The following is a 13,602-nucleotide window of genomic DNA, read 5'->3' as shown; positions in this document are numbered from 1 at the left end:
AGTCACCTTAAAACCCTCCAAAGTGGAATCAGGAAAGATTAAGGCACAACACATGTGAGATCACTGGCGCATATCTGAGTGGAGACAACATCTTATGAGTGATGATTAGCAGCCTTTCATGCAATATCCATGGGTGAGGGTAGCTACCGCAGGCAGAGAATAAGCTGGGTAAACGCACTTACCAAGAAGCGCGAGCAGCACTGCTCATGCTGATTCACGGCGACTGGCGCTGATAACGAAACAGAGCCGCACACTCTCCCGCACGCAACGAAGCCCCAAAACGCTCGGCCTTAAGCCAGTGAGAGCTACTTTCCCCATCCCATTTAACTGGAAATTGACGTCTACTATTTCCGTGGCACCCAAAAAGGATAAAAGCAGCATTTATTCGGTTCCCTGTGGATACTCCGCATTTTCACAGTTCACGTGCTTTCTTGGCAAGGCCAGCAAAACTACTGGGTAATTTTCAAGCTTCTAATGCAGGTCTCTCGTATTGTTAAGCCCCCCCTACCGACAAATTAGATGAAGCGTCTCAACCATTGCATGACTATGCACATTGGCTTGGATACAAATCCGTGTCACCCTATAGGAAGCAGCTGAGCAGCTCCGAAACGGCAAAAAACGCATTACTGTAAGCCTATATCCTCTTGTAATATGCAAGTATAGAAGACGGAAAGTGAATTTAATTAATACCTACGTATACCGAATTCACAAACGGAACAGCAATATCTTCCTTTGTTCCCCGCATAAGAGGGGTAATACATAAGCAGACAGAGAGATTTGCCCCAGATCATTTAGTTTAGAGCTCGTAAAATGCTTTCCTGTCAATGAAGACACAAATACCTATGTGCCTTGGAAGGCAACAAGCCATAGCCGGCATTCCAGCATTACACACCTACAGTCTCCCCGGTTGTTTCCGATCAAAAACCCACCATATACAGTGTAAACCCTGAAATCAATCTTTTTGGAAAATAGTTGAACAGATGTATCCAAAAGTAATGGTTAGTACAACTCGTTTCTCGGTGCCTTGCGCGCATAAGCCCCACCGCTGCAGCGAACCGAGCTGCGCGAGTTCGATGTTAGTTAAACGACGCTCTGTGATTGCGGTAACGCTATTCGATTTTCTCCATGTAGCGTTGTCTATATATGGTCTTTTATCTGTGCAGTCGTCTTTTTCCGGTTTACTCTGCGTGTAAACAGCGAATTAAGCAAGCATCCCATCAGTGCTTGACTGGACTGCAATTATAGGACCAATCCTCCGTCTTCTATTTGTATATGGTACTAAAGGGCCTTTCACAATTTGAAGTGGCTACCCTGGCTTGTCATCATTCTTGATGCTGTCCTTTTTGCGCTCGTTTTTGGTTTCCCGTCCTCACTGCAGAGAGTTCATTGCCTCATGCGAGTTCTCCAACCCTATGGTGGTTATTTCAACTCTTTCCGCAAGTTATCTTTCATTGGGTTAGCGGCCTAAATTATGTTATCCCGCTAGCACAACGAGCCCGATATCGTCCTCTCGACGCAGAGTTACAAGAAGAGAGGTTTCCTGAAAAGGAGGAAAAGAAAGACAACCAAGAAAATATGAGACAGTTGCAACGTTCCACCAACAAGACCACAGCGTGATTTCATGTATGGTTTTTCTTAGGGGAATCATAAACCAGTTAGTAGTCCTCTTGGAATCCCCCATCGACCGGTGGGCTCCATGTCCGGATTGTGGATTGTTGAGTTTTTGCAGAAGGCTCTCGTTACTTTTTATCCCATGCTACCACTGTAGGCAAACAACCTAACGTATCTGTGAGTCTCCATGGCTGTCCTCCAGATGCTTGCTACGGCACGTAATCAGGGAATATAGTTCAATCGGGAGGCAGCACGACTGTCAAGATGGCGGTGCCCCGGGCCAAGGTTGCCCTCCCCCCAAAGCACCCCCCTCTGCCCTCATCCAGGCAGAAAATGGCGAAAGAATTACTGGGAAATGCTATGCGAGAAAGCTTTTCGAAGGCCCCCTTTACTAGCCCGGTGGTAGACTCAAAGAAAGCTTGGGGGCCTCTAAGGGGATCAGCCGATAACCCCGAGATGGAAAGCTCACGACGAGTATCCCTCGGAGCCGGATTACTTTCATCAAGGCCTCTTAGTAAATCAAAAGGGACACCAGAACACTATGCCTCAGTAGATTCGTCGGCAGAAAATGCCAGGCCTCCCGGAGCTTGGCCATTGCGCACTTCGGCTAGCACAGAAGGCTCAGCATGTGATTCTAAAGGGCCAACAGGCGTCTTTAAAAGGCCCACGGATAGCTTCGCAGTTATTGATACCAATATACCGGCAGGGGGCTCTATTGCGCACCAAAAGAACTTGAGGAAATCACAGCCCGAAAAGATTGGACCCCTCAAAAAATGTAGTAGCATAAAGGCTGGAGGCTCTGGGAAGTTCGCGGAAGGTTCAAAGGATCCTACAGGGAAGGCCCAGTCGCTAGAGTGCAAGGACACCTGGGATGTCTCAGCAGTGTCTCAAGGACTTGGCGCTCAGCGGAATGGCTTGGATAAAGGCAGCCCTCCACCTGACAATGACATGGACGCTCAAGCCGATGAAAACGTGTCCTTAAGGCCTTCCAAATCACAGGACTTTGCTAGTAAGGAGGGACTCCTGGCAAAATTCAGTCATTCGGGGCTGTCTTCATCTCATCACCACCCAACGGGGCGTGCAGAAGCCCTCCCTAAAGGGCCGCCTACGGTTTCCGGAGCAGAGGACACTTGGGATTTTTCTGAACCGCCTAGGCCACAACAGCCTGACGAAAGTCCGTCCCCAAGCATGAGCCCCCAAGGGTCGTCCCAGAACTCTCACGGATCTCTAGAGTTGGAGACGCGAAAGGATAAGCCCCAGAACCTGGAACCACAAGGGGAAAGTGTAGCTTCTCCCCTGAAATCCGCATTGAGCTTGATTTCCAAAAGTGCCCGTAAGGAAACCTCGCGCATGGAGCAGCATCAAGCAGAATCACCTGTGATAGGTGACCCTCTGCTTGATCCCTCGCTGTTGGGTGTCCCTGAAGGCGAACGCCAGTTTCCTAGCCGGGAAAGTGGACGGGACTGGGGAACTCCTTTCTCTCAGGTTCCTGGAACCTGCGCCGCGGATCCCTATGCTTCGATGATACGAACAATGTTTGGCGGTCCCGTCTGCCCGGGAGCCCTTGGAGGCGAATCTGCTTCCCTAGATTGGCATTCGTGCTGTATGTGCAGGGGTGCCAATGTGGGAGGTAATTCCCCTGTCGGTGCGTGATGCCCGCCGACGAGCCCCTGTGGCTTCCCTCGTACCCTGGAAAACTATTTGCTTTCCATCTAGCTTCGAAAAGCAAAAAGCAGGTACACAGTCTTCACAGCTTTCATTGTGTATCCTATGCCTCAATGTCACTTCCGATGTGCAGTGTTGGATCCTTTTGACCCCGCAGGATGGAACTTCCACTTGTCACTGGCTGAACAAGGAGAAGGGCAAGACTATGGACAAATCGACTCTGATTCGGCCTGTGAAAGTGATCTAGGTGATGCTAAAAGATATGCAACACACTCTCCTGAAGGCAATTACTCATACTTTTAGTGTTTATGCGTACGGAGGGAAAGCCCGTATCTCCCCTGCTACATCACGCATAGCCTACACGCGAGACTATGCTGCCGTGACCCAGCCTCTGGACAGCCACTTGCTCCAGACTCTAATTTACAAGCCCCAAAGTTTCAGTGTGCATTGTGTGTGCTCTTATATACTCAGAGGATTACGATAATCGGTGGGGAATGACTTCTGACGACAGGCGCTGGGGTTTGGTTGCTTACGAGAACCGCTTACGTCCACCTCCCCCTACGGTGTCTGCGCAGTATGTTCCTATAAGGAATAATTGCTTAGGAATCTCTGGGCCTTCTTATCGCAGTGTTTACACACGGCCAAAAAAATACAAGATGGGGAACACGTACACCCGACACTACCAACTGCCAACTGTCGCTTCCCTTCTGAGGGCAAGATTTCCAGAGTTTCTAAGGAAACGGCCCATCAAAATTATGACCGAAGGTTCGGGAAGAAGCATCCAACTGGACGGCTCGCTGCAGTTTGAAGTCCAACTAGAGACCGAAGGTGATAATGGAGAAAGCAATACAACCCACATCACGCTTGGCGGACAACTCCAGCCAGAAGACGAACAGCATGCGGCGGACAAGCGGACGGAGATGGAGGAAAGAGAATGCGATGAACGCTCATGCAGATTGGCACAACATGGGTTACAGCACTCACACCAATGCAGGTTGCATCGGTGTGCAAGCTCCTGGCCACATCCTGCTTCGTGCCGCTCCATGGGGGCTCATATGGGACATCACCCGATACAATATGGCGGAGCCCCCCATGGTCTTATGCTACACTCGTCAGCTCCGTTTCAAATCCCGCTCTTTGGAGGGGGCGGACCGTCCTCACCGTTTTCACCTCCAGGGGTCCATGTGCCTCTACACCCCGTCTCTTGCGCGCATATAGGCCCCCCAACGGCAACCCATATGGGGGCACCTAGGGGGACTCCCAATGGGGGCCTGCAGAGTTACATGACACCCTTCCATGGACAGACCCCTGTAAGCCTACACGGGATGGCGAGCGGTTGGCAACCCAATGTACAGACAGATAACGGAGCTCCTGGCTATTTGATGCTTCCCGTACATCGTCATGCAGGCTCTATGGGAGGCCCATTAGGAAGTTCTAGTCCCTATTGGGGCTCTCCGATGGGGGCCCCCTCTGGCTGTGGTGGGATGCCGGGGCCCCAAGGAGTATTTGTTCCGGGGCACTTTGCATCGTCCCCCCCAGGGTGCCCATTTGTCTGGAATTCCCCGCACTCTGGCTTGCATCGGCAGCATATGCAACAGATGCAACAGCACGGGGGGCCCTTGCATCAAGGAGCGCCATCTGGCGCAACAGGATGGTGGGGGACCGTGGGCTCCAGACAATGTATGATGCATTCGGCACCCCCTGCGGGGCTTTACAACGCACACAAGCAGCGACAGGAGTGCGAGAGTGTAGATCAGAAGGATGGACAAGGAGGATCGCAACAGGGAGGTATCCCGGACTCGTTGACACACCCCCACCTTCAAGAGCATGCGGAGGCAGGGGAAGGAGTGCATGGGCTACCTTCGAGGCATTTAAAGGGCATTGCTGCCGGGGGCTCCCTTGGCGGGGGTCATTGGGGTTGGATTGATGATGAGGGACAACGGCCGGTGCCGGTTTGTGGGGGAGGTTACACAGAACCCCCCAGTGAGGGTTTGCTAGCTGCAGACGCACATCGAGTTAAAGGGGTGGGATACATGGAAGGGCCATGTGGAATGAAGGGAGTAGCTACGGGTAACTTGAGTGTACGAGTGTCTCCCCCCGTAAAAGGTTTTTTGTAAATAGATCGTCTGTAGCTCTTTCATCTTTTTAGGGGCCCCTGTGCCTCATGATGGGCCTTTCGGGTCCCTGCCATATGACACTTAGCAACTCGACAGAAAAGTACGAAGGCACAGGGAGAAGGAAAGAAGTAAGCGGGGGGATGAAAGGGCTAACGGCATTAGTCGGACTTTGCTGGCCAAAACCATTGACCTAAGACATATTTTTGCGTATTCCTGCCGTTTGCACGGTGGATGAGGATAGATTGCTGCGCTAAGCCGATCTACTCCCATTTCCGCTTTGGTAGAAGCAGTAGCAGTTGGTCATATGCAGCTTCTAACTTGACCAGGCCGACTTTTGTGAATCTACTGATATTTCTTGTTGATTAATTTGATACGCTTCTCAATCATGTCTCATGACTCTACTACATACTAATGCGACGGTCTAGAAAGTGATACCCCAAAATATCGCCACACGACTTAGATATAGGCCAGCACTTGCATCCTTAATCTGAAAATGGTGAGATGTATCAACTCGAACGCAAGGAGCACTTTGCTCTACCGAAGGACTTGGAGGGGGCTGGAGCAGGTAATGGAAGGGAAAATACAATAGGAACAAAGAATCTAGAGGCAGAAGCAAGGTAAATGGCAGCAGAGGGGTGAATAAACAGGATGAATGAGGAGCTCAAAGAGGTAACAGGAGAGAGTAAACACAATGGGCCGCAGGGTGTCATAGTGGTGGACGCAAAGTCGAATATAAAGCACTACACTAGCTATGCAGGTATATAAAAAGCAGAGGAACACTTTAAGAGCTGGACCATGTCTAGAGAGTGCACGTCGACGGAGGCAGGAAGAGACGTGCTATAACTGTCGTCTGCTATCCCTTCCATGCTCGTTCTCAACAGGAAGTAGGGATGTTCAGAATGTGTGTTTCTCGTCGTTCGGATTGACCTTAATATAAATTAAATGAATAACCGAATCTAGCCCTAGAGCACGAGGAACATATGACTAGCACATTGAAGAATCATGTAGAAGAATACCACTCTTAGGTATAGGCAGACATCAGTAAGCATGTGATGGAGAAATCCACTAACAAGACACATTTAGTTGCAAGTAGGGACTATAGGATCCAGCAACATCGCCTTTACCGTACTGTGAAGTATTTTCTTCTTGGTCTTTGGTGGTGTCCGTGGCTCTAATCCCCAGCCGGTTGGACTCAGCCACCACATTACTGCCGCCATTTTTCTTCGCTTATCACCAAACCAATCAGAACCCCGATTTCATTAGTTCCGAGTTTTTATAGCATTTAAAGTATGGAGGATAAGCAGCAGAAACCCAGATGGCTTGCGTTTCAAGGGATGTTGCCCTACGTTTCTAAGGTGCGGATGTCCGTGATTTATTTAGGGGCTTCCGGTATCTCACTTACCACTGGCCTTCTGCTTTTAATTCTGGCCACTGTACTCTCTCATGCAATCTAACCGCTCCATTGTAACTCTGACTATTCTTCTAGAGCCCCGTTTGGCTACCCCGTGTTGCCTTGGTCCCCCGCTAAAGAAATCTCCCCCAGCTGCGTGTCCTTCAGAGGTCCTGCCTGTACAAGCATGACCGTAGAGAGCAGCAGTTCTGCTCCCGGGCTGCATGAAGACCCCTTCAATGGATCCCAGGGTCGCGATCATGTGCACGCGTCGAAATGCCGGGAGCACCGGCAACGGCGCCGGCGCAATACGGGCTGCAGCGCCCGTCCCTACACAAAGCAGCTGAGCTTGAGGCAGAAAACAAGGTGCAAAGGCCGCGGAATTGCAAGCCAAAAGGTCAATACAGAGAAAAGACACAGCCCCGTATCTGCTGCAGCTGCAGAGCGTCAATCCCTTCGTGTCTCAAATGAAAAATCGCAGCATGTCGGGCAATCGAAGGACTTGAAACTACGACTGCGTAGCAGTATGCTCGAGGAGCAACTGCTGCTGCAGCTGCAGAGACAGCAACAGCAGCGGAGGGAGAAGAAGCTGCAGAAGCAACAACGTTTAGCGATGCAGAAGGACCAGGAGACACAGCAACTGCATGCACTTCAGCAGCGCTTCGCCGCTGCTGCGCTCTCACCCCAGAATATATGCTCTCCAGACGCTGTAGCGACAACGACTGCAGCAGTAACTGCAGCAGCAGCGGCAGCAGGGCTCCTAGCACGAATAAGAGCGAGCAAGAGTGGCAGCAGCCAAAGGAAGGAAATGTTGCCTTCGTCAACCTCGCGAAGAGAGAAACAGCAGCAGCAGCGGCATCCTCTGTCATCTTTCAGCTCTTTTAGGCCAAGGATGTGCGTGAATGCTGGACAAGCTCTTAGGGATTGGGAGAACACAAGAAGCAGCAGGGCATGTAGCAAAAACCAAGATCATGACACAAAGGACACCAATAATTTACTCTTGCCATCCACCCGAGCTAATAGTTGCAGTATTAGTAACAGCCTCAGCAGCAGGAGTCAGCTGCTGCTGCAACACTGGACGACCCGAGAAGCTCAGTGGTGCCTCAGACGCGACTCTTCTCAGGTAAGCGGAGATTCTCATTCAGCTCCTGTAGGGCATCGTAATGGGGAACATAAGCATGATCAACAGATGCGGGAGCATCAGAAACTCACAAAGGCTTCCGATCACGGTGCGGCAGACCCAAGCAGCATCAGCAGCAGCAAAAACGGAGGCAGCAGAGGTGTAAGGCGTATCTCTAGAAGCTGTGGGATTCAAGTGTCTTCCCAGACATTCGGAAATTACAAACAGGCTCCAGAGACTCCGTTGGCGAGCACCTTAGATCCTAGTACACTCGATCGAAGTAGCAGTGCTAGCGATGTTGCTCCTGCTCCTCTCGTTGCTTCTCCTGCTGCTATGAGTGTAGGGGCTGCCCCTGATCTCGACTCGCTCACGACTGGGTACCTCAGCTGCCGAATGACAGCGTTGCAGGTATCTGCAGGTCCAGACGCCTTGGCTGTTCTCAGGGACTCCTCTCACGAGGGCGATTTTCCCGAAGCAGCTAGCGTAGCAGCTGCAACAGAAGGAGCTCCAGCAGGAGCACTGCTCCGCATTCCAGAGAGAGGATGGTTGCAGCAAAAGAGCCGGAGAGACAGCGGCTGCCAGAGGCCTGAGGCACATGAACAGATGACCAGCAGATACTGCAGTAAACTTCGGCGGTCTGCAGGTGATCCAGCACTAACAGGATCTGCAGCATGCACAATACCACCAGGCGCTGCTGTAGCAAGGTCTGTCCATCAGGCAGCAGATGCTCCGCTTCTATTAAACTACCCGAGCAGCTCCTCATTTCGCACCCATTGCAGCAACGTAGACCAAGAACTGAGAGTTGTGCATGGGGTGCATCATCCTCGGAGCATTCCGCTGGTATCCCTCATGAGGAAGAAGTACACAAAATGGCAAACGCCACGGAAAGTAAGACAGGAGAGAGTGCAAGAATTAAAGCAGCAGGAGCTGCCGTTGCTGCTAGGTCGCCGGCACCAGCAACAATCATCTGGCCGTACAAGCGCTGAAGGATTATTGGAAAAGAACATGGATGCTCGTTTAGGTTCTCATTGGGGGCTCCGTATCACTCCGGATAACCCAGTAGACCTTGTGGGTGAAGTCATTAGCGAACCTCACAACACTTTTGACTTAAGGGAGATCCCGACCCTACTTAAGGTCCCTGACCTTCAACACACTCTGTGGCACACAGGAAGTGCCATCCGGAGGCCCAGAAGCAGAGAAAGGAGGGCTTTCGGCAGGTACAGGAGTAGACGAGACAGCAGCAGCAGTAGCGCGACCCCTCTCGAGTCCATGAGTGTTATTCCCTTGAACCGAATAACAGCAGAGCAGCAGCAGCATCAGCCCGAAAAAGGGGTCCTCTCTGCGTCTATCCCCATTAGGGTACATCGACCAGTGGAATCGATAAAGTCTACAGATGAATTTGACAGACGCAGAAGGAACGGAGGATTGAGAGGAAGCGTGGGCTTGGTGCAGTGGAGGGGAGCAAACCTTGTGAGTTTTCAAGGAATGGGTAGGGGTATGGTTCTTAGGCAGTCACACGGGTCTTGCGCTTTAGGGAACAGGGGCCACAGCGGAGGGGGTCATGGAAGGCTGATGCAAGGTGTAAAAGGCCTTGATGTATCTACTGCAAGGGAGCGACAAGCGTTGTTGCAATCAGACATGCAGTGCAATATTGCTTTCTTGGCATTCAGTAGCCGTATATCTGTGAGTTCATCGGCATTCATACCGCTTTATTACGCGTACTGACCCTCCCCTGAGTTTGAGGAAACTTGCACAGCAAGGGATGCTCTTAGTGCCTCTATATAGCCAACCTTGATTAGATCCACTTACGAGCAAACATTGGCTCTTCACCTCCAAATTTTTGCCGATGTACTCAAGCAATTTCTTGTACAGAAGCAAATATGCTTGCATGTATACGGTTTTACCCTTAAGCAGAGATTTGCGAAATCCTGAGGTTAGCCCTCTATTTTGAACTGCTTTTGGTCTCTGTGTGCCCTGGTTTGCTGCAGCCAATGCAGGTTTCCCTCTACTACAGCGCGCAATCTGCAGACTTTTCCGTTTAGGGTCCTTGTGATCTATTTTTTGTATTTACCATTCTTCAGCTTCGTTGCGCTAAACCTTTTCTGTTGTCTCCCGTCTACGGAATCTGGGAAATTGGGTGTTTGATTTCCCTAGTGCGTGCTACACAGTGTCTGTGCAGACGACATGACTTATGTCGTGTTCGCATCTGTTTAAACTCCCTCTATGCTCTCAGGTAAGCAGAGAAACAAAGGAGAAACACAAGAGACTTCTGGAATCACAAGCACAGAAACAAAGACGTATTAGCTTGTCTTCCGACTTGAACTTTTATGTGTCGACAGATGCAGTTGTGTGAGCTGTACATATCTTTGAAAACAAAGCAAGTATAGTACGGATGGGTACTGCAACACAGAACCACGTATTCTAGTGGGGCATGTGCCTACCAGATAGCAGGCTTGTATGGAAGGGGGACAAATTTGAATAACGTGTGCCGTTATCACTCTATGAAGATATTTAATACAGAAAATGCAAACTTTTATTCCTTTATTGTCTTGTATCATCTCGTGCTAGAGTCTGCGGGAAGATCAACATGGAATTACTGATGCATCAATCACGCAGCACCCTGAATGCACAAAACAACAAGGTAGCTCTACACCTTGCATACCTGGCTTCGATATTCACACTAGGTGTGTTTAGCGCATATTCGATTCGACAAAGAAGAATTACACCAACAGCCCATTGTCCAACGTGTACGCGATGCATTACGTATGGACAAACATGTACTTGTGAGCATGCATATTGTTGAACTTGCAGATTTTTGGTGGCATATGGTCTGGTTAGCCTGAACAGACAATCATGTAGAAGCGTTCCTTTAATTACCTGTAGATGAAAGTTGTAATTTGAATTTGGTCACTGCGTTTTCCGTCCTCGCTGCAGCAAATGTCCAGGAACATGTCGACCTGCTCCTCCGTGAGTTTTACACCCATTCCTAGGAAGCACAAAAGTATGGAGCTCAGATTCGAGTGCATACTGAAATACTAAGTGGAATAAGCTCATGGCAAAAATAACTTGAAAAGATGGGTCGACTAACAGACATGCGCCAAAAGTTACAGCACAACCGGATGCATGACAAGACATGTAGACCGCGGCAAGAAAAAGTGCTACCTAATATCGATGAGTTCGCATATATTCCACATGCTATAGGAGCACTGTAGCAATCTTTGCACATTGACCCAACACAACAAGGGAAGTAAGGTTTTTCTGAGAAGGAAAGACATTTCCAATATATGGAAACATAAAAAACGTCAGATCGTTGGTGCACCATTCCTGCTCTAGTGACAATGTGAATCAAAGAAAAGTATAGCTACGGAAGTAAACCAATTACATGCACGAAAAGTGCAACAGACCAACCCAAATTCAGGAGCATATCCCTCAGGAGCGTCCGGGGAACAGTCTTTGCTCCCGGGGGTGATAGTTTCCGGAGGGCGAGGACAAGGGCCCTCTCGATCGCAACGTCATTGTACACCACCTGTCCAAGAGCTAGAAGATCTTCATAATCAAATTCACCTCGGTCAGCAAACTCTGATCAGAAATTCATAGTGAGTATAAGAAACCAATATGATAGGCGTGAAGGGGATAATTGGTCAGGCATACGCGATATACAATAGTCATCTTAGGAGATCATCAGGGTCTGCATTATTCGTTAGCTTTTTCAAAGGGACTGTGGAGGGTAAAGCAGTAAGAAAAGATAGAGCGATCTTGTCCTTATCCATTGGTGAATAAACTAGCAATACATAAGGGATATTGCTCCATTGGATAGTCCCAAACACTATTTCTTTAGGGATTCCTTGCCTTCTAAATTACTGACCCTTTAAAGAGCATATGACATTCCTATGTGTTTCATATGTACAGAATATACGTGGAGCAGTCCAATCTCACCAGCCTCAAGAGCTTTTTGCTCTCGTTTTGTCAGGCAGACACCGATAGACTTCAGAAGGTATTTGATTTCGTTGATGTCCAGCTTTCCGGTCTTGTCCTTGTCAAATGCGTGAAAGGCCACGCGCAGCTCTGCTCTCTGTCGACATAACAGACAATGACGCAGATAATGGAAAATTTTGTATGCCAAAGAATCCGATACGCGGGAAAATGCACGAGAATCGACCTTGAAGTGTACAAAACAGTGGAGTGGAGGAAAAACACGATGGTACCTTTGAAGTCACTAAAGCACTAGACGAAAAAGAGAGAGCATTGGGCTCTCTCTGCTCATTATTTCACCATGCTTTATGACTTTCACTGAGCCGAAATGATGGACTTGCAGGTTACAAGCTTCTCTTTGCGGGTCAATTCGATTTGAACATGCAACTGCATGGGAAAATAATGACGCTTATGACCACATATTTTTGCAAAAGTAAAGACTGCGACAAAAACTGAGTTCAAGCTTATAATTAGTAATCCAAAATGTGTTTGACGGAGATTGATGTATCGCAGTTTCATACTGGTATTGTCAAGCAAAATCACTTGTTCTAGCCGAAAAGTTAAGAGGCCTTTACATGTGCTTTATTTCTTTTGAGTAACCTGTGTTTGGTTTACTTCAAAGATCTTTCAAGGTGAAAGAACTTTGGGCCCATGAAGGGAGAAACTCGTATTACCACCAACCTACCCGCTGCGCAGACAAACCGAACGGAGTGCTTGACATTCTTAGCTCCAAGACACTTTGAAGAAGCGATTTTAGTAGTTAAAACAATGATTTTTTTTCTTAGAAGACGAAAAAGAACAAAACAAGACGACGACCACGCAGAGAGTGCAGGAAAAGCATGTGACTGTCCCAGTGGACCAGTAGCCCCGGTTCGCATGAATTACTGACCTACAGAAACTCCCCGTCTTAAAGTAAATTCTAGATAATCAAAGCATTGAAAATATCTTCAGGCCTAAGGAAAGAAAAGTAAGTGTTTATATGGCAGTGGCACAATTTGTGTTTAGGGGATGCGGATTAAACGCTTTAGCCGGCAAAATGGCAAACAACGTTTCAGCTAGGCACATTGTCTTTGCGTTAGGCCTGCAACCAAAAACATTGGGAAAAGATAATTTAGAGAGCGACGAAAGTGCTCTAGATGAGCCGAACTAATACTACAATGTTTTGCTCGCTTTCTACTTCCACAAGAGCACACTTAGTCTGTCTCCCCATCTGTTCCCCTAGTCAATACAAACTTGATCGAAGCTCCTCAAGTATGTCTTGTATGGACCTTTGGTTCCCATGCCCTCCCCTTCACGGATCTCGACACGAGAGAGGGGACTTAACCGGGCCAAACTACACCTAGTCATCTTCTACTACATTAGTCATATTCAACTAAGAAAAATTATAGAAGAGTCTATTGTTTGGCTTCATTGTTTGTTTGTCTAATTTGATTTATTGCAAAGTAGCATAGCTTGATGGGAGAAAGACGCAGCATTGTGGTCCATGGAGCTAGATGCTCCATGCAAAACTAGTTGGGCATACTGGCAGTGCTTAGAGAGTGCAGCTATGCGCCCCCTAGCTGTTCCTCTCCCCTCATATCGGAACGATTAAAGGCTGTGCCAGGAAAAGAAAAGAGGTTCTTGGGAACTGATCTAGTTTACTTACGAAGTTTATCTAGTTAAGATTTGTCTCCCTGCGGAAACCTGAGCTGGAGCCTTACAGGTTGGCTCGCCACAAAGGCTGTTTC

General features: G+C 48.7%; 2 protein-coding genes across 2 annotated transcripts; one reads left to right on the top strand and one right to left on the bottom strand.

Moving 5' to 3' along the window:
- The first annotated feature begins 7,059 nt into the window (after nt 1-7,059).
- Nucleotides 7,060-9,813, top strand: LOC113146683. The gene is made up of 6 exons (XM_026334784.1): nt 7,060-7,149; nt 7,193-7,558; nt 7,698-7,906; nt 8,000-8,063; nt 8,132-9,586; nt 9,703-9,813. Exons 1-6 carry the CDS (start codon nt 7,060-7,062, stop codon nt 9,811-9,813), a joined length of 2,295 nt encoding a protein of 764 aa, XP_026190569.1.
- Nucleotides 9,814-10,776: 963 nt separating this feature from the next.
- On the bottom strand, nt 10,777-12,596 carry LOC34620160 (myosin regulatory light chain). Its single transcript, XM_026334783.1, has 4 exons — nt 12,561-12,596; nt 11,840-11,975; nt 11,312-11,482; nt 10,777-10,889 (listed from the first exon to the last, which is right to left on the bottom strand). The coding sequence occupies exons 1-4, from the start codon at nt 12,594-12,596 to the stop codon at nt 10,777-10,779; spliced, it is 456 nt and encodes a 151-aa protein (XP_026190568.1).
- Nucleotides 12,597-13,602: the final 1,006 nt, after the last annotated feature.

This window comes from Cyclospora cayetanensis, unplaced genomic scaffold (assembly GCF_002999335.1).
Source record: "Cyclospora cayetanensis isolate NF1_C8 unplaced genomic scaffold, CcayRef3 CcayRef3_contig_5, whole genome shotgun sequence".
In the NCBI taxonomy this organism is placed as follows: domain Eukaryota; phylum Apicomplexa; class Conoidasida; order Eucoccidiorida; family Eimeriidae; genus Cyclospora; species Cyclospora cayetanensis.
The sequence above is the reverse complement of the archived record's forward strand: the minus strand, read 5'-3'. Positions and strand labels throughout refer to the sequence as shown.

Coding starts and splice junctions, on each gene's coding strand:
- LOC113146683 (XM_026334784.1), top strand. CDS start 7,060: ATGCCGGGAGCACCGGCAACGGCGCCGGCGCAATACGGGCTGCAGCGC. Junction 7,150..7,192: donor AGCTTGAGGCAGAAAACAAG/GTGCAAAGGCCG, acceptor GTCAATACAGAG/AAAAGACACAGCCCCGTATC. Junction 8,064..8,131: donor CAAAAACGGAGGCAGCAGAG/GTGTAAGGCGTA, acceptor AATTACAAACAG/GCTCCAGAGACTCCGTTGGC.
- LOC34620160 (XM_026334783.1), bottom strand. CDS start 12,596: ATGTCAAGCACTCCGTTCGGTTTGTCTGCGCAGCGG. Junction 11,483..11,839: donor GCAAAAAGCTCTTGAGGCTG/GTGAGATTGGAC, acceptor ATTTCTGATCAG/AGTTTGCTGACCGAGGTGAA. Junction 10,890..11,311: donor GGATATGCTCCTGAATTTGG/GTTGGTCTGTTG, acceptor TGTGCTTCCTAG/GAATGGGTGTAAAACTCACG.